The sequence below is a fragment of the Myotis davidii genome, unplaced genomic scaffold (genome assembly GCF_000327345.1).
Source record: "Myotis davidii unplaced genomic scaffold, ASM32734v1 scaffold363, whole genome shotgun sequence".
NCBI classification, from domain to species: Eukaryota; Metazoa; Chordata; class Mammalia; order Chiroptera; family Vespertilionidae; genus Myotis; species Myotis davidii.
Genome location: NW_006294069.1, coordinates 299502 through 319202, shown reverse-complemented (window position 1 = coordinate 319202; position 19701 = coordinate 299502). Strand labels below are relative to the sequence as shown.

General features: G+C 47.7%; 3 protein-coding genes across 9 annotated transcripts in view; 1 reads left to right on the top strand and 2 right to left on the bottom strand.

The window, feature by feature from the left end:
* TNFAIP1 (TNF alpha induced protein 1) overlaps positions 1-4935 on the bottom strand; it is a 12574-nt gene extending 7639 nt beyond the window's left edge. The window contains exons 1-4 of one of the 3 annotated variants that reach the window (XM_015566718.1): positions 4143-4572; positions 3318-3495; positions 1192-1508; positions 400-569 (exon numbers count right to left, since the gene is read on the bottom strand). In XM_015566718.1, the coding sequence (XP_015422204.1) occupies positions 400-569; positions 1192-1396 (375 nt within the window). In that variant the 5' untranslated portion in view covers positions 1397-1508; positions 3318-3495; positions 4143-4572. Of the gene's footprint in view, positions 1-399; positions 570-1191; positions 1509-3317; positions 3496-4142; positions 4573-4723 lie in introns of those variants that run through there. The other 2 variants (XM_006768009.2, XM_006768010.2) reach the window with 2 other exon arrangements.
* Positions 4936-5276: 341 nt separating this feature from the next.
* On the top strand, positions 5277-11896 carry IFT20 (intraflagellar transport 20). 5 transcript variants are annotated; one of them, XM_015566715.1, is made up of 6 exons: positions 5277-5433; positions 8818-8850; positions 9008-9136; positions 10308-10393; positions 10973-11076; positions 11569-11896. In XM_015566715.1, exons 3-6 carry the CDS (start codon positions 9010-9012, stop codon positions 11810-11812), a joined length of 561 nt encoding a protein of 186 aa, XP_015422201.1. In that variant the 5' UTR covers positions 5277-5433; positions 8818-8850; positions 9008-9009; the 3' UTR covers positions 11813-11896. The 5 variants fall into 5 exon arrangements, with proteins under 5 accessions (XP_015422201.1, XP_015422200.1, XP_006768067.1 ...); XM_015566714.1 differs by having other exon boundaries at positions 8618-8850; XM_006768004.2 differs by having other exon boundaries at positions 8618-8850; positions 11493-11606.
* TMEM97 (transmembrane protein 97) lies at positions 11842-14420 on the bottom strand. The gene is made up of 3 exons (XM_006768008.2): positions 14334-14420; positions 14059-14203; positions 11842-13235 (listed from the first exon to the last, which is right to left on the bottom strand). Exons 1-3 carry the CDS (start codon positions 14418-14420, stop codon positions 12976-12978), a joined length of 492 nt encoding a protein of 163 aa, XP_006768071.2. The 3' UTR covers positions 11842-12975.
* Between the last annotated feature and the right edge of the window lie 5281 nt (positions 14421-19701).

Sequence of the window (19701 nt, the reverse complement as noted above, 5' to 3'; positions counted from 1 at the left end):
TTTTGCTTTGTTTCATTATTATAACAGTATTAGAGAAACGAATCCAATCCCAAAGCACAAAGACCAATTTCTTTTTTTTTTTTTTTTAATATTTTATTGATTTTTTTTTAGAGAGGAAGGGAGAGGGATAGAGTTAGAAACATCGATCAGCCCCCAACTGGGGATGTGCCTACAACCAAGGTATATGCCCTTGACAGGAATCGAACCCAGGACCTTTCAGTCTGAAGGCCGACACTCTATCCACTGAGCCAACCTGTCAGGGCAACACCTGGTATATTTAACTAGGTTTGGACTCGTCAACCATACCTGCCACACAGCCTTCCAGGAACTGGACTCATGTCCCTGAAGGAGGGGGCCAACTCCCAACCACGTCAAGCAGCCCCCAACTCTGCGCCATACCTGCAGGGCACTCTGGCACATGTTCACCAGGCCCTGAATGAGGTAATATTTCGCTTCAGCCATCAATTCCTTGATTTCTTGACGGTTCTGAGGGAGGGTGATGGTGTCATCACGGAGGTAATTCAAAATGGTGCCGAAGTGCTTTCCACATCGGTCTATGAGGATCCAGCCTAGGAATTCAAATGGGCCCCAGAGGGTGACTTTGCCTCCAGGTACCTCAGAAGCAGGCAGTAGCAAAGGCCACCTGACAGCCTGGTGACCGGTGGCAGAGAGCCCACAGCATAGGGTAACAGAAAACAACCTCAAGCTCTTAAGGCCATTGTTGCTCTCACTCCTCCCCCTGAAACCAAGAGCTGGCACATGCTGTAGGAGAGACAGGCCCCAGGCTCTGAGGAGGCCCGCAGAGGTCGAAGCCCAGGAACGCTCAGGCCCACCCCCTGACAGCACAGAAACCACCAGCCCTGTTTGCCTCTGCCCACTGCCCCGCCACTCTGCCCACTGCCCCGCCACTCTGGTGATGCTTCTTATGAGAATCTAGTCCTATGTGAAGAGAAAAACAAAGTATGGATAGCCTCTCTGGGAAATGGGTGCGTAGCCGTACAATAATCTATGTGCAATGCCAAATAGAATTCTGAAGCTTGATTAAGGATGCCAGGTGGAGTCCTGTACTAGGTGAACTGGAAAAGTGAACCTAGAGTCTATATATGCCAGGCTTAAACCCTGCCCTGAAGTCACACCCCCAGGAACGCCTCCTTCCCTTCCCACCTAGCCCAACAAGCCCTGAGACCTCACCTTCCTTGTCAGTCAGCACCTCCATGCGCCCGCTGAACATGGCCTTGAGCATGGTGTCATGCCGGGTTAGTGCCCGCACCGTGGTGTAGTACAGCGAACCGCCCACATTGAGCTGGACGTATTTGTTGCCCAGGCTTCCTCCCTTGAAGCCGCTTAGCTTGGGCTTGGCCCCTGAGGCTGGGCACAGGCAGGTATCCCCCGACATCTCCCGCTTCAGGTAGATCACCACACGGCAACAGGTGGGCTTGGGAGGTTCCGCCGTGGTGAAGGGTCACGAGTGAGTGGCCACTGGAGGTGAGAGCCTCATACTCTCAAGGCTGTGAGCAGGAGATGGGAGAGAAGAGGAGAGTCAGCAGGGGACAAAGGGAGAAACCCTGACCATCCAGGCATTCTCTCCTTGACAAGTCAGGACTCCCTGGCAGAGATGAAGGCCCTGGGCAATGGTAAGAAAGATGCTCCTGCTGTTCTTTATGGTACCAGGAACCACATCCCAGAGCCAGAGCTGGTCACGTCACCAGCCTCCCCGAGACTCCGCTCTGGGCGGCAAGGAGGACAGGCAGGCCCTTGGAGCCAGCCAGGAACAGACTGGGCAGAAGTCCTTACCCTGGGGATCTGCCAATCAGAGTCCAGTTATTTTCTTCTCAAGATTCCCAGGATTCAAGACTTCCAGTCAGACCCACTGGGAATTCAGCCTGCTTAGGAGTTTCCAGGAGCCCGAGGGACAGGGTGCGCTTCCTTTGAAAGATTCCGGACTCAGGAGCAGCCTGCACCAGTGCTTGTTTTGAGTAACACCCGGGGTCTGGCTTCAGGAAGGCAGGTAGCAGCAGCTCAGGAGAGCATGAAGCGAGTCGGGCTGGAGGGTCCCAGCCACTGTTCCTGGCAGAGGTGGCCCTGGCTCCAGCAGGCGCTTCCTGACCTTCCCGTTTCTTGGCACCAGCCCTATCCTAAGTTCCTGAAATTGTCACCATTTTTCAGGATTGAACAACTACAGGATGGCTATTTTTGCTTCTTTTCCTGAGAAGGGGCCCAGCCCTATCTCTTCCTCGGTTCCCTTCCAACAAGAATGGGAAGAAAGGGCTAGAAAAGACCAGATGATAAATCTCAAATCAATTAAGTGATTTGGAAATTGAAAGTAAAGCTAGGTCACTTCTTTTGATTTAGACTTTGTTATATGGTTTGGTTTTCTAAAGAATCCATACACTGAAGAAAAAAATAATAGAAAACATTCATTGCATTAAGTGTTCCAGGCATTTAATATTTATTAACTCACTGAATTCATTCAGCAATAAAACAATATTGATTTCCTATTAGGTTAAGCAGTAGGGATAGAGAGATGAGAAAAATATCATCCCTGTCTTCGAGGAGTTCAAAGCATCATAATGTTAACAAGAATAAATATGGTAAGAGTTAGCATTTACTAGTACTTCCCCCTGCTACGTGCCAGGCACTGGAGATACAGGAGAGAACAAGGCACAGCCGCATGGAGCCTGCATTCTAGTTGGTGGATACAGAAAACAAGAAAACAAACAAGCAGGCAATTCCAAAAGCGAGAAATGCAATAAAGATAAAACAGTATTTTTTAATACATATTTTTTATTGATTTCAGAGAGAAAGGGAGAGGGGGAGAGAGATAGAAACATCAATGATGAGAAAGAATCATTGATTGGCTGCCTCCTGCAGGCCCCCTAATGGGGATCAAGTCCACAACCCGGCATGTGCCCTTGACTGGAATCGAACCCGGGAACCTTCAGTTTGCAGGCTGACGCTCTATCCACTGAGCTAAACCAGCTAGGGCTAAAACAGTATTAAGAAAGTGACTAGGGAGATGCACTAATCTAGATAGGGGACCAGGGAAAGCCTGTTTGGGAAGGTGACATTCCAGCTGAGGTCTGAGAGGATATTCCAGACGAATGGAAACGTAAATGCCAAAGTGTCAGGTAGACACACGTTTTAGGAACAGAGTTAAGGCCACAATGGCTGGTGCATAGAAAGAAAGGAAGACCAGACCATGTTAAAGAGTTCTGATTCTTTACGAATTGCAATGGGAACCGATTGGAGAGTTTTAAGCAGGGGACTGATACGATCTTTTTACATTTGGGAATGTAAAGACTTCCAGACAAACCTACTGTGAGTCCAGGCAGCCTAGGAGTTTCCCAGGAGTCTGAGGGACAGGATACACTTCCTTTATAAAGGATCCAGGCTCTGGCTGCTGTGCAGAGAATATATTGTAAGGGTTCAAGAGATCCAGTGGGAAGACCAGAGGAAGCAGTAGTCTGGGCAAGAGAAGAATGGTGAAGGCTTGGACTACAGTGGTGAAAATGGAAACAGGAAAAAGAGTGGAATTACCTCATTTAATCATCACAACATTCAGAAGTTTACAGTTGCACATCATCTCTTGTAAGTGCAACCCAGAAACAGTGCACTGGTTTCCCCAAGTTTACTGCTCCATTCTCCAAACTTAGCACAATGCCGTTCACATTTTAAAGCACTGACTATATGTTGGTCTGTTGCACTGAAATCGTCCCTGATAATTTAGGTAGGTCCCTGGGAAGGATTGCCCAGGAAGGACCAGAGCAGGTGCTGTGAGGTACTGGATTCCTCTGACGGCTTGTCCAGATGACTCTCATTTGCTTCAAGGACACAAAGAACCCTCCCCTGAAGACCGCACGATCAATAAGTAACACTAGTATGGGATCACCTTACCTTCCTCAGCCCACCCCAAAGGAACAAAACCACCCCTTAACAGGTTTCAACCAGTTCTTGTGTGTTTTGTGTCTAGCATCCATTTCCCCAGGATCAAAGAAAACACACACTTATTTTGCCAAAGCAAAGGAACTCAAAGGGTAGGTTGTTGCCAACAGAGAAAGACAAACCCAACGTTAATCTATTCTTTTCCTACAAAGCAATTGCTATGAGCCCCTGGGTGAGGTCAGCTCAGATTCTGTCCATACCAATGGGTTCCAGGAATTCTCTGGCAGGTAACGCCCAGAAAGTAATTCCTGTGAGAATGAAGTTTCCACTGGAAGCCTCAGTGCTCTTCCTTCCGGACTTTGTGTGCGGGTATCTGGGGGTGCCTGAGGCTGGGGGCGCATCCGTGTCACACTTAGCGAAGCTAAGGGGAGCCCGAGCAGAATCAAGGGCAAACCACCTCGGCGGTGGGAGGAGGGAGAGGTCCTAAAGGAAGAACACTCAGCAATTAGTTACACACGGGCAAGTGGGACGTGCGGAGAGACGGCGGGTCTAGCAGAAATCCTAAGTGTAAAAATCGTAGGCTTCATCCAAAGGGTCTGGAGAAATTAAACAAGACCCAAACTCTGTGGCCAGTGTGGAGTCTTTCCCAGCTCGTACCCCCGCTTACTACCGAGAAACAGAGACCCGGACACAGAGACACAGACCGACACCCACCCACCCCACCCATCTCCCCTACGCTGTCCCACGCCTTTCCCCCAAGACCAGGTGGGGCTCTTTGCTCCAGCGCGAGGCCCGTCCACCCCGTCCCCTCGCCTAGGGTATCGGCAGACCCGATTCTTACCGTCCCCAGCGGCGCCTCTCCTGTCAGGCGGGTTGCAGGCCGACACCGTAGCCCCTAGGATGTGGCCGCCCTTTAAACAGCAATCCCGGGCAGTGAAATCACATCCTCCGACTGCACACTCCCTCGCGAGCTGCCGCCCAGCGGGGCGGGCCCAGGAGCCTGAGACTGTAAGTCCCGGCATGCCCAGCATCCAATCAGGGGAGAGGGAAGAGCCCTAGCAGCGGTTCTCAACCTGTGGGTCGCGACCATCAGAAAACACATATAGCATATCAGATATTTACATTACGATTCATAACAGTAGAAACATTACAGTTATGAAGTAGCAACGAAAATAATTTTCTGGTTGGGGGGTCACCACAACACGAGGAACTATATTAAAGGGTCGGGGCATTAGGAAGGTTGAGAACCACTGCGAGAGTATTCCCTGGAGAGCCCACAACTACTTCCGGAAGACTTTCTGGTGCAAAGGCCTCTGGATCTTGTAGGCAGGGTCTCACTTCTCGGGCCTGTGTTTCCCAGCAGGCTCTGCGGGTCAGGCGGGGTAAATGCTTCCGGTGTCAAGTAGTGACGTTACGCGTACACAGGTCCTGTAGCCGTGGCAGCAGCTGAGGCTGGCGGGCCAGGTACCGCTGCCGCGGATCGAGAGAGAAGCTCTCTGCCAACCTCAACCTGGGCTGTCGCGCGCGCCGCCGCCGCCGCAGGGTCGGAAGGTAGGCCGTGACTCCGGTCGGGAGACGTGGGCGGGCCCGGGGCGAGATAAATCCGACAGGCCAGCGCCTCGAGGAAAGACCGTCCCAGGCGGAAAGAAACGTGGGAATTCCGCCCAACTCTTTGGGAGCGGTATTACACGCCGCGTGGGCCGGCAGCTTTACGCGCGGGTGCTCACAACCACCTTGTGGGAAAACTGGCTCAGAGAAGTCCAAGGAGTTTACATAGTGAAGACAGCCAGTTCCACCACCCAGACCTTTCTGACTTTCTGCCCAGTGCCCTTTGCCTGTGCCCCATGGATGAGCTTCCTCGCGGTGCCTGGCATGGACCTGGGGGACCCGGGGGCGGGAAGCGTGTCGCCGCCCTCCTCCCGGGGAGCTCAGCCGGGCTCTTGCGCCCGGTGTTGCTCGGAGGCTTAGCCGCGGGAGCGGTGGGAGTTGGGAGAGACCGGATAGTCAGCTATGAACTCTCTCCCTTCACCCCTTCTCTGGTCTTACCCATCGCATTCAGCCCTACAGTTGTCTCAAGCCAGAAACACGGGGATCTTGTCTCTTTCCTTCCCTCATCCCCGAAGCCCCTGCTACATTCAGTCACTCCTTTACTCAGTCCTAACAACTCGACTTACAAGACAGCTCAAATCGGAACACTTTCCTGCAGCTCCCAGCCTTGGGGGCTGTAATCGCCTGCTCTGTTCTCACAGTCTTTCGTTCCACAGTTGCTGAGTGCCGGTTATGTGCAGGCCCCACGCTGGATGCTGGGGTTACCGTGATGAACTCCCACCCTCGTGTCCTCCAGCCCAGCCTCCGTCCTGGGTCACGGTGGCCTCTCTAAAGGCAGATCTGACCATGTCACTCTGTTGAGAACCCACTGGCTGCTCATGAAGCCTCTGATAAAACCCAAGGCCATTACTGCAGCTTTCAGAGCCCTTCCCGCTCCAGCTCCAGCCCCCTTCCCCAGCGGCGTCCTGTCCCGCGCCCCCTCTCGTCCAGTTGTTGGGATGTGTTTAATTTATCCCAGCTTCAGGATCTTCACAGGTGCTTTCCCCTCTGCCGGGAATGCTGCCTCCCCGCTTCACTTGAGAAACTTTGGGGCATCTGTCAGGTCTCAGCTTCAGTGTCCCTTTTGCAGAAGGCTTTTGTGACACCCCCACCATCATAAGAAGCATGTGCTGCTGCTGCCCGGTCCCCTGGCACTCTGGGCCTCTCCTCATACTGTTACCATCATTTGTGAGGATCTGTCTGCTCTTCGTCCAGAGCTCAGGAGCTATAGCATGAAAGCATTTTCTTCACTATTCCGTCTCCGGGGCAGGGGCTCAGTAGGTGTCTCGATAAATTCGTGCTCTGAGGGAAGGGAGCAAAAGTTGACGCAGATGTTTGCTCCTGCAGGTTACTTGGAACTTTCTAGAGTAGTTGATCTGGTTAATCCCCCGGTAGGTGTTAAGTAATCAGACTATATGTGTAAATGTAACAAGTAGGATATTAAAAAATATGAACAAATTTTTTTTAAAACCTGATCAGCAGATTGAACACACACTATAGATTTGAGTGTGGCTCAGTGGTTGAACATTGGTGTGGCTCAGTGGTTGAACGTTGACCCATGAACCAGGAGGTCACGGTTGGATTCCGGTCAGGACACATGCGGGGGTTGTGGGCTCCATCCCCAGTGGGGGCGTGCAGGAGGCAGCCAATCAATGATTCTCTCTCATCGTTGATGTTTCTGTCTGTCTCTCCCTGTCCCTTCCTTTCTGAAATCAATAAAAACATTTAAAAAAAACCTGATCATAAGGAAGTTCTGGATGATTAAAATGTTTCAAAAGGAAGATGCTCACCAGCTTACTTGAGTGGATTCCAGGGAGGCCACAGGCTCTGGGCCCCCGTCACACACAGACAACCTGTGGATGTGCATTAGTTGGCCCACACAGTAGTGGATGTGTTCTGTTCCTGACTTTGAATTTTTGAATTAGATACTTTCCTTTAAAAATCACATTCCATATGTAAATCTGGGTTTCTGGTCCTCTTGAAAATCAGTTCTGGCAATGGTGGGACTTAATCCCCCCCCCCCCCTTTTTAAAGATTTTATTGACTTTTTGAAGGGAGAGGGAGAGAGAGGGAGAGAAACCTTGTGAGACGAAACATTGATCGACTGCCTCCTACACACCCTCTACTCGGGATTGAGCATGCCACCTGGGCATGTGCCCTGACTGGGGATCCAACTGGCCACCCCAGGTACATGGGCGATGCCCAACCAACTTGGCCACACCAGCTTTTTAAACCATTGATCTTCTAATGGTACACGTGGTCTGGACAGTCAGTCCCAGAATCACCCCATTCAGAACAGAACTTCTCTAAGGAAGCTGGGGGTGGGGTGGGCGGGGGTTGTAGGAGGTGGGAGCAGAGGGAAGGCTGGTGCGGGGCCAGGTGGTGGGAGCCTTTGGAACACCTGGGCTTTGGAAGTGGTGTAACGGCCAATGGCTAGTCCTGAATAGCATCGCCTTCCTTTCTAGACAGGGCATGTGTTCTCTGCTTTTTGTGTTATTTTAAAGCCAGAATGAGGGTGAGTTTTCAGTGTTTCTTTCCAAGAACTGAGGCATCCTTTAGACCTGGAATGCAAGGTGGCCCGGGAAGGGGGAGATGCCTGTGCTGGTTCTCTTGCCGACAGAAGAACCCCAAACTCTTCAGCTTGGCACACAGGGTCCCTCTGATCTGGCTCCTTCTGACCTTCCAGCTCCACCCTCGGTCCTTTGATCTTCTAGGCCCTTCCAGTGACGTCAGGCTGTTCATGCTGTTCTCTGCTTGGAACGCTGCCCTGACTTCCTACTGTGTGTTTTCTGCTTGAAAGAGACTGACCCAACTCTGGGTCCCGGTTCAGGCAGGCGCACAGTACCCCCTGGCATACATTGTGGGCAATATGCTTACTCCTGGCGTATTTTTTTAACCCTGATTTGTAATTCACCCGGACTTTCTCTTCACTTGCTTTTTGTGTTGTTGCAGTTCTGCATTTGAACAGCTTTGTCGTGTCCTTTTGGGTATATAATTGGGGATAAATAAATATGCTTATGGCTAACGACTTAATTCAAATGTGAACTTCCTCAGGCCAAGTTAACTGTTCTCTAGTGCTTTAGTGATATTTCTGTAAAAGCACTTAACACAGTATAATTTTTCAGTTTACGTGTCTGTCTTCCTCCAGCTAAACTGTGCTCCTCCAGGGCGGGTACCATGTTGCACTCATCTTTGTACCCCCAGCATCTAGCGATGTTGGCATGTAGTAGGCACTCAAGAAATATGTGTTGAATGAACGATGCCTGTGACAAGCAACTGGACTTTATTCTTTCCTGACCCTTGATCCTATGACACATCTCCTCCTGGCTGCTACTGTCACTCCTTCAGAGCAGATCTCTAGAGAACCTGGAAGGGAAACAGGTGAGGCTTAGAGAGGTGGAGGCAGAGGGACGGGGAGCCTTTGGAGCAGCTGGGGTTTTGGCCTTGGTATCTGGGGGCAGGAGTGGGCTGGGCTGGAAGCAGGCCTTTCTTTGGATGGCTGGGAAGTGATCGTGGATTGGGGTTGGCTTCTTCACAGCGATGGCCAAGGACATCCTGGGTGAAGCTGGGTTGCACTTTGATGAACTGAACAAGCTGCGGGTGTTGGACCCAGAGGTCAGCCAGCAGACCACAGAGCTCAAGGAAGAGTGCAAGGACTTCGTGGACAGTGAGTGTCATTTGGGGAGACCCGTTGCTACTCAGCTTTGAATTATGCCAACTGTGCCCCATCCCTACCTCCCGCTGTGGCTCTTGGCCCAGCCAGAATGGAGCTGCTGGCTCCCTGAAGGTTGACCCTGACCTTTATGAATTCCCATGTGCCACCCACCTTATCTACCTGCCCTCTTCTTATGCTCTCATGTAGTCCCACAGGGAACACCAGTCAAAGCAGACGCTGAATGCTGAGAGGAGGGTGTTTTGAGATATGCCATCTTTGACTTGTTTGCTCTCAGAAACCTTAAATTTCATGGGAGCAGAACTATGGCTGGGGAGTGGGAAACAGAGTTATGTACTGGTGACTTGATTTCTTGGGAGAAAGTATTCTCAGTAGTGGGCTTGTCCGTATTGGGAGTAAAAGCTGATTAACTGGAGTCCCTAGAAGCAGCTCAACAGACCCCATGAAAACATCTTTTATCAGGAGATACCCAGGACACCTCCTGTCCTGGCAGCCAAGCAAGACCAGTGGCGCGAATAAAGAGCAGGTCTAGCTAGGGCAGGGATTTCCGAGCCTTCGGGGACTGTAGGCCGTGGACAGCTCACCTGGTGAAGGTAGCATGAATTCTATTGCCAGCCTTCTGGATGCTGGGAATGTTGTCCCATCTTCTTGGGCCTTAGCTTACTCCTCAGTACTGGGGATTCCACCACACCCAAGGATATTGAAAAAAAGGGAATGGGAGATTAGGCACTTAAATGCTTTGAGCTCTTTATTAGCTGTGGTCACAGTGGATAACCCCACCATCAACTGAAATCTAGTGTATCTGTGGCTACAAGAGGGAGCTTCCTGTCCTGAGGCAGTCCTTTCGTGAGTGTGGCCCTTTGTACCTCCTGGAGTGGGCAGCAGGATGGGGTCCACCCATAGAATAGGCCCACCAGGGCCTTCATAGCCTGAGGTAACAGCAGCCAGCTGGTTGTGGGGGCTCAAAGTCCAGATACTCCCGTCTAGCTCTGGACGCGGTTGTCTCTAGGTCCAGACCAAGGTGGGCAGGCTTCAGACCAGCAGGCACCAAACTGTTTGGATGCAAATTAGCAGGGCAGTCAGTCCTTCCCTCCCGCTGAAAGGGAGCACTGAGGGAGAGTGATGACACCGAGGAAATAAAAACATTTTCTTCTTTCCCCCAAAGAAATTGGCCAATTTCAGAAAATAGTTGGTGGTTTACTTGAGCTTGTTGACCAACTTGCAAAAGAAGCAGAAAATGAGAAGATGAAGGTAAGATCAGCATGCACTTATCTCAGTCTTGGCCTGGGATCCTCGTTCACTAGCCTGTCATCTTTTGCCTTCTTGACTGTGTGTGTGTTGAGGAGGATGTTCTTTTAATAAAACAAGATTTTAAATAACATTTCCTATACAAGTATCAACTCATGTTGTACACCTAAAATATCACATGTCAATTATACCTGTTTTTTAAAAACAATTCCTGGTCCAGTTAACCTACTTTGAATTCTTATGTGCCGGTACACATTGTCATTATTTCCTTTAATCGTCACGTCACTGAAATAGATGGTTTTATCATCTTATAATGAAGCCGTGCAGAGTATAGATGACTTGGTAAAGAGCACTAAATGTTCCAGACCCTGGGGATACTCCTAGATCTGCCTCAGCCCTAGGCCAACTCTCACTTTGGAATCCTGAGGTTAATCCTCTTTTTCCCAAAGCTCTGGGGTTCAACCTTCTTTTCCCTTCTGGGCAGTGAGGTAGCCCCCAAGTGGTGCTTACCCAGTTGAGGACTTAACGCTGAAGATGGTTTGAACGAAGCCATGACCTTCTTTGGCAACACTGTTCTCCTAGGCCATTGGTGCTCGCAATTTGCTCAAATCTATAGCAAAGCAGAGAGAAGCCCAACAGCAGCAACTCCAGGCACTGATAGCGGAAAAGAAAATGCAGCTCGAAAGGTAAGACGTTATGTAGAGCAAGGTCTTTACTCCACCGCAGTTCTATTTCTCCTTAACAGTCACCTCTTATCCTTATTCTTCACTTTTCTCCTGGAAATAGTGTCTCACTTGTCATCCTATTTGAAAGTTTTAAAAATAAAATTTGATGGAAACTCATTAATATCAAATCACCTGTAGTAGTTCGAGAGCGTGAAGTCTCAGGTAGCTACTGGGCAAAGGTGGCTGGCAGACCCTCTAAGGAAGATTTCTCATGGTGGCCCTGTGCAGGGCTCTGCACATCTAGGCTTTTCTCTTGCCCTAACTTCATTTAACACCGTTTCTTGGAATCATTTAAGTCACCTATATTCTTCTCTAGGAGAATTAGTCCATGGTTTACTTCATCCATTTTTAGGGCTTCTAACAATTTTGTTTTTCAGGTATCGGGTTGAATATGAAGCTTTGTGTAAAGTAGAAGCAGAACAAAATGAATTTATTGACCAATTTATTTTTCAGAAATGAACTGAAAATTTCATTGTATAGCAGGAGGGTAGAAAAACAAAAAAACCTCTGTACCATTCCAGTGACTAATGACCCAAGTATATCATGTGAGATGGTGTGTGAAGGATGCATCGTCTCTGAAGGCAATAAAACAAATCTGGGGCTGGGGGCTTGTTCCAGATGCCAGTGCATATCTGGTAGATATCCCGCGACCGTGGTGGCCCAGGTTCTCACCTCTTGCGTTCTTATTCTGAAATAAGCAGTCTGTAAACTTTGATTTTTTGTGTGTGTAAATTCACAAAGCTTTGGAGAAAAAAAGCAATAAATTATTGTTTTCAAATGGCTTATCTACCTCTTTTCCTGGTGCCCTTAAAGTGTACACTTAATCACTTGTAAGAGAACCTTGCACTCTCCAGCCTCTTGTCCACAAAACAAACCAGGCAATGGCCAGCAGCTACCTTTATTTGGACTGGACACGAGTCAGAGGATACTCCCAATAATTAGAGTAATATGGCTTGTGAGCAGAACAGGCAAGAGGGAATCGACTGGAACCAATTTCTTCTGTTGTCCATGTGTTCATAAATCTTTTTTTTTTTTAAGTTAGCTTTGAGTATGAACTTAGAGAAAGCTAATGTAACAAGGTACCAACATGAAGAGACCCTAGATGCATACAGTGGACATGTTATGCCCAGCTGTGCCCCCATTTGACTGAGACAAGCACGGGGAGGAATGATTAAACTATTAGGAAGAATGTAGTTATCCAGAAGGCAGCACACTTCCAGGTCAGGTTTGAGACACCAGACCTCAGAGTAGAGTGACTCCTGTCCGGTGGTCTGTAAAAAGACAGGACTAAAGTTTGGAAAGAAGATAAACAAGGAGACTTTTTAAAAAATCTCTCCTTCTGGGACAAGCCGTTTAAAACAGAAACAAAGCACCTTCTGGTTTAACCCACATCTGCCTGAAAGTCAGCCAGGGCTGAGCCTTAAGCCTCTGGCAGACGGTGTTCTCTCCTCTCCCCACCAGGGGTAAGGCAAGAAAACAACATAGTTTTTAATGAATATTGAAGAGGCATAATTTGAAACTTAAAAATGGCCTGAAACATCATACTACTCATTTTGCTGAATAGGGATTTGCTGTAGAGAATCTTGAGTCAAGGGGTTTAGTCACATGCATATTGTGGATCAAATAACTCATGAAAATGCCAAGCAGGGTATGTTTCTTAGAAGTTTATCCATTTCTGGTCTGGTCCTGTTTTTGGTAATTCTGCAATGGAACGTGGGTACATGGTGAAGGTGGCCTGTCCTCAGGTGATGGGTCTGTGCCAGTGCCCATGGAAGGTAACAGTTTATGGCTCCTGCTGCTGGTGTGTTTCAAATGCTACTGAAGACATGGGTTCTGAGCACTTTTCCTTGTGTAGTTATCTCATTTTTTCTTTCTTTTCTCCTCATATTTGTAGTAGGGGCTCCGCAACATGAAAAGCAGAAGCATAAGAGGGATGAGGAAGTAAGGGGCATAGACAGATACAAGGGTTAAGCGTTCACGTAAAGTCTTAGGCCCTTGTCCTTTGAAACCACTGGCTTTAGAGAAATCCTCCAATAGAAACGTGCAGAGAATTGGAATCAGGGTTGTCATGGTGTGGGCTGAGTAGACGATGGCGGCGGTACGAATCCACTTGCAGCTCCCTGCAGTCATCGGGAAGAGAGATAAGCGTTAGGTCTGCCCATGACAAGCCCCAGGACACCTCTGACTGCTCCTTTCAGCCGAACCATTCTACCCCCTTTACCAAGTGGAAACAAATTGAAAACCAGATGTATTATAATGCTGCCTAAATGTGCAAATTTTCCAAAGAGCCAGGGTGGGAATTGGAATTTAATTCAGGAAAACTCTAGGGCAGTAAAAAGTTAAACCTGTTTGGTCTGAAGTGTGTGTGTGTGTGGGGGGGGGGGGCTGACAGCAACATGTTTGTTAAGTAATTATAGTATATGTAGGTGAGAAGATCAATAGATTCTGCCCAGAGATGGGTTGGGAGTTGCAGTGGGAGATAAGCTCTAGAAGCTTAGTTACCACATATGTTGGTATGACTACTGTCTTTATAACAGCATCAGACATATGGGGACACTGTAAGAATCTTTTTTTAAAAAGACGTTAACCCTTCGGAATTAGCTTGATGCTACTACTTATAAGCCAGCATGATACTACCTAAAACAGAAAAATGAAACCCAATGATAAAAGAAAGAAAAAGCAACAAGTTCAAGCTTTAAGGAGCCTCAAGTTTCGCGTGTGTGAGATGTCCAGTTGGCTGAGCAGTTACGCAGCCCAGCCGACCACAGACATTAGCCTGAGCCACATGATGTCCCTTTATAGGAGCCATCCTGGCCGTCCCACCACATCCTCCACCCCCTCACACAACCACAGGGGCCCCTCCCCTCCCCTTTGAAGATACTTTCCCAAAGATTTCTGGGGCCTGATTTGAGCAGGAAGGGGATTTCCCCACCATTCACCAACCTTTGAAGAAGGCATATGTTGCAATGGGAAAGAAAGGCAGCTGAAACACAAGCTCGCAAAACAGGAAGGATTTAAACCACACTGGGGGGTCCTGCAGCAGAGGGTCTTTGAATTCCTTGGCGTACCACTTCAGCAGGTTCCTCAACTGCAAAAGAGCAAGATCACAATGAATACCACCACCTGGCGGGGCAGGCGCAGCAGCTCCAACTCCCTTGGCAGCAGATGGCACAACCACTGACTGATACAGCCTAGGGGTCATTTAATAAAAAGCTCACTAGCTCTAACCCAAATGTTAGCTTCTCCAAGAAGTTTTCCTCAGCTCCTGCAGCCCCTTTGTGCCACCAGCCTGTGTGTGACTCCATGGCAACACTACCTAGGTGTGTTGTCCTCTGTCAAAAGCAGTATGTGGCACTCAGTTTGCCGAATGAACATACAAACGTGACATGTCTGCCAACAGTGTCATTCCATGTAAAGGAATGCAAAAGCCATCCTGACATCTGCCCTTTCACAATAGCAACTGCATGCCGAGCTCTGAGGGCCAGATATCCTCAACTACAGAAATGAACTGAATCTGCCTGGGGAGGGGCAGTGATGGAAAGGCGGTAAATCGAACCTCTGTGAGGACGCAACTTTAGACAATTTAAAATTGTCGTCCTTCGCCCCCACTCCTTAAATATATTTTTATTGATTTCAGAGAGGGAGAGGGGAGAGAGAGATAGAAACATCAATATGAGAATCACTGATCGGCTGCCTCCTGCACGCCCCCTACTGGGGATCGGGCCCACAACCAGGGCACGTGCCCTGACCGGAATCGAACCCAGACCTCCTGGTTCATAGGTCGACGCTCAACCACTGAGCCACGTAGGTCAAGCCAAACTGTCATTGACTCCCTAGTTTTTGCTTTTAGGAAACCACTAGGATTTGTAGAAGAACAAACACTGCTCCAAACCACAAACTATATAGCTTCTAGGCTATGTCAAAGCCTGAGTAGCAGTCTTCGTTCTAGCTGGGGCCCCACCCTCATAATTATGCTGTCAAATAAGAAGATACAGATCCATGCTGACTTGGCTACAGGCAGAGAAAAGAGGGCTGGAGGCTGCCCATTCTGTGCTTTTTAAAGAGCCCCCGCAAGGCCTCGGGCTCTCCACATGAGTGTGTTGATTTAACCTCCTGGAAATGGCATGGTTTCAACACACCTGCCAGCAAAGCCAAATATGTATTTATATTAATAAATAAAGGCAACTTCCCAAGTAAGAATTTAACTTACAATGGAAAATCTAAAGATATTCCTGTTAATTTTTAGTCAGAAGATAAAGGCTCACTATTGTTAAATCGGGGTCTCGTTGCTGTGAGTGAGCTTTAAGCAAATATCCAGAGACAAATGCTCTGTTAGCACATTAACCGGGCTGTGTGGCTCAGCTGGTGGAGCGCACTCCCATGCACCAGGCTGCCGGCTGCAGGTCAGGGCACATGCCTGGATTTCGGGCTCGATCCCCAGTAGGAGGCAAGCAGAGGCAGCCCATCGATGTTTCTCTCTCTCCCTCTCCCTTCCTCTCTCTGAAATCAATTAAAAAATATATTTAAAAAACAAGACAGGCTCTGTCTAGATGACCAATTTACTGACCAAGTGATCTCTTACTGTGTACTTGACTTGAAATTTAAATTCGCAGCAATACCCTTGGCTTCCTCCTGAGCACTTTTTGGGACAGTAATGCAGTAGAAACGTTCACAAACAGGTTAGGTCCCTGCACCCCTCCTGGGCTCTATTTCCTTGCCTGTAAAACAAGCAACTTGGGTCCCAGCTGGTTTTGCTCAGTGGATAGAGTGTCAGCCTGCGACTGAAGGGTCCCAGGTTCGATTCCGGTCAAGGGCACATGCCCAGGTTTTGGGCTAAATCCCCTGTAGGGGCGTTCAGGAGGCAGCAAATCAATGATTCTCTCTCATCATTGATGTTTCTCTCTCCCTGTCTTCTTCCTCTCTGAAATCAAAAGTGTATTTTTAAAAAACCCTATGCTTTAAAAATAAATAAACAAGCAAGTTGGATTAAGTTTTTGAAGATTTTCTTTGCTTTCCAGATTTACTTAGAAAAAAGCTTTAAAAGATTTACTGCAGAATTTAAAAGGCATTCTGGTTCATCTAAACTTCATTTTCCATTCCATTTGTATCCAATCTCTCAGATCTACCTATCTCATAAATCCAGGCAGATGTGTACAGCACTGTAATTTCTAAGGGCTGCAGGATGGGATTAGCAAAATTTAAAATAATCACTCAGCTCTCGGAACCAATTAGAACACAAGCACCTGCCCGCAGTCACCTAACAGCCACGTGACGCCAGGAGGAGGGCTGGGGGAAGGCAGGGCACAGGCCTCCAGCAGGTGAAGAGCATGGACCTGAGTGCTGGCTCTGGACCAAGCGCTTAATCCCACCACGTTTGTTTCCCAGTTACAGTACCAACCTCACTGCTGGTAAAATAAAGTGAGTTAATACATACAGTCTTTAGAACAAGGATAGCACAGAAAGATTATTTGATTGTAATTAATACATATCTGGAGATGTTCAAGTTTAATCCTGTTAACATCTCAGCATGCAAATGGTCATTAATAAGAACTATTCTTATTAGGTAATAAGACCCCCCAAAAGGTAATAATAAAACTGTTTCCATTTACACATCTCAGTCACATTTCACTCAACTTTGTTATCCATTAAAAACATTTACCTGGCCTGCGCAAATGGGATTCTCAACCAGGAGCTGAACAATTTGTACTTCTCTAACTTAGAATGAGATCAGACTGACTGCAAACCTAGATGCTCACCTGTTTTTCCTTATTTTAACAGACGCAATACTACTCAGCTGCAAATGATACTACAAGATTCTTGCCATCTGCTCCATGTTCTAATCTAGTGATTTTCAATCTTTTTCATCTCATGGCACACATAAACTAATGACTGAAATTCCGAGGCACACCAAAAAAAAAAGATATCGTTTGTCAATCTGACCCCCCACCCCAAAAGTCTAATTTTGATTCACTCACACTGGAGAGCTATTGTGTTGGCTGTTGTCATTTTTTTAACCTGACAATCCAAGGGAAAAGAGGCCCGTGTCCCTGACTAAAAAGTCAAGAATTGCATATTTTAAAAATACACTGGTTGAAAGTTGCTGTTCTAATCCAAAGTAATTCTTACTGCTTCATAATAGTTTTGCTAAGCGTTGGGCTGGTTCAAACCAAGTAAGATTTTTTAGCCCAAACATTACGTGGGCTTTTAAGTTCTAGGGAAAAAATTCTTCTACTTGAGGAAAAGCAACAAATGTTAAATTTTGGCATATTTTCAAAGAGAATCTGAGAATAACTCAAAGCTTCTATTATTTTTTTCCACAAAGAGAAGCAACAAAACTATCATTCCCCACCCCAGAGCAACAAAAATGACTAGAGACAAAGGCCTTCCAAGCCAGGACGCCCGTTTCTAATGCCTTCAAAACAGCTTTACATCACTCAGTCACACACACACACACACACACACTCACTCACTCACTCACACTCACACTCACACACACACAGGGTTTCTGGCCAGATCCTGCCTACATTGGCCCTTGACCTTTTATATTAAGTCAACATTAAATAAAGCTGAGAAAACTTTACCCAATCAAATGTATAAATTTAAATGGGGCTATGCTAGACATTTTAATTGTATTTTGTGAGTGGTGAGCAAGGACTTGTGGAATGGCACACTCAGAAAGATACGGAAACTAACAGCTGTTAAGTCTGGAATAACCTGGAGTAACATATTTGTCCAATATTAAGAGGACTCATAGCATTACAGATTTCAAACAGGCAGCCTGCCTGAATTTTGTGGGCCACAGACTTTGACAACCACAGACGTGGCTCTCCTTCCTTCAAGGCAACTAAGGCTAATGCAGAGCATGGACAACCTGTTTGGACAGAGTGTGTGCTGTCTAGGTCTGTGTGGTAGGCTGAATGGCCCCCCAAAATATCTGCATCCTGATCCCTGTGAATGTACCCTTACTTGGCAAAAGAGAGTTTGTAGACATGATTAAAGATCTTGAGACAGGAAGATTACCCTGGGTTATCCGGTGGGCCCTAAAGGTAATCCACGTGTAGGGCAGAGGGACACTGGACTAGAAGAAAAGGAGGCAGAGTGATGACAGAGCTGAGACTGGAGTGTGTGGCCACAAGCCAAGGAACACTGGCAGCCACCAGAAACTGGAAGAGGCAAGGAACAGATTCCCAGGACCTTCCGAAGGACCCAGCTCTGCAAGATTCGTATGGAATGCTGACTCCAGATACAAGAGAATAAATCTGGGTTGTTTTAAGCCACTGATTTTGTTAATCTGTTATGGCAGCAACAAGTGAAACTAAATACACCCTGTGCATACTTAAGCTTGTAATTTAACCCAACTCTCCTACTTGACAACTGAGGCTACAGAGCCCGGACTTGCCTAAGACACTCGAGCATTTCTTGGAATAACCGTCCCCAGTCTGAGTCCATTGCATGCTCCTGTCACACGCTCCCTAAGGCAGTGATGGCGAACCTTTTGAGCTCGGCGGGTCAGCATTTTGAAAAACCCTAACTTAACTCTGGTGCCGTGTCACATATAGAAATTTTTTGATATCTGCAACCATAGTAAAACAAAGACTTTTATTTTTGATATTTATTTTATATATTTAAATGCCATTTAACAAAGAAAAATCAACCAAAAGAATGAGTTTGCGTGTCACAGGTTCGCCATCACTGCCCTAAGGTTTTCCCAAGAAAACATAGGTCAGAGGACTTCCCGGTTATGCTTGGATCTAGAAGTAAACAAAGAAATATTATGGAATGGGGGTACACTGCTGAGTAATGGCTCCTGACCTTTTGAGGAGGGTCAAACACCCCCTTCCTCCCCGGAAAAGTTGATGGAAGCTATAGATTCTCCTCTCAGAAAACGCAAGGCACACACATGTCGCATACGCCACCAGGAGTCACGGACTCAGGTTAAGAAGCTGCTCTGCACAGAACAAGCATTTAAGAAGAAACAGAGGCAAAATCACACCCACAGGATTACAAGTCAGTCCTGCCCACAGTTCCACGGACAGACTGCAGACACACAGAACCGAGGACAGGGATCTCATAGAAGAAAGTTACACAAGGTCCAGGCGTGACAAGAACTGGAAAAATAAAAGTCTGGAGAAATAATAAGCATTGAAGCAAAGTTTGGGGTAAAGAAAACGCTCTGCCAACCAGGAAAATGAGGCTTTGCGCCTGTTTCCACTCAGGTGATCCCAACGGAGAGGGTCGACTTGAAAAGGCGTCACTACTGCTGAGCCTTTGAAGTTGCTGGATTCTGATCTTGAATGACTATCTGCAAATGCCCTTTCGACGAATCTAATTCTACTTGGATTATTTCTTTGGGATAAGACGGTATTTTAAACTCTTCCAAGAAACACAACTTTAAAACAAATCCAACGCGCGATTTACACACTGCCTCATCCACGCTGCTTCCCTCAAATGCTGACAAGTGACCCGGGTGGTGCGAGCCTTTAAACACGTCCGGGCACCGCCGCCGCGCGCGGAGGGAGTGTCTGGGGGAGACAAAGAAGACCCCGAGGGAGACGTCGGGCTGAAAAGTAAGTTCAGGCCGCAGCG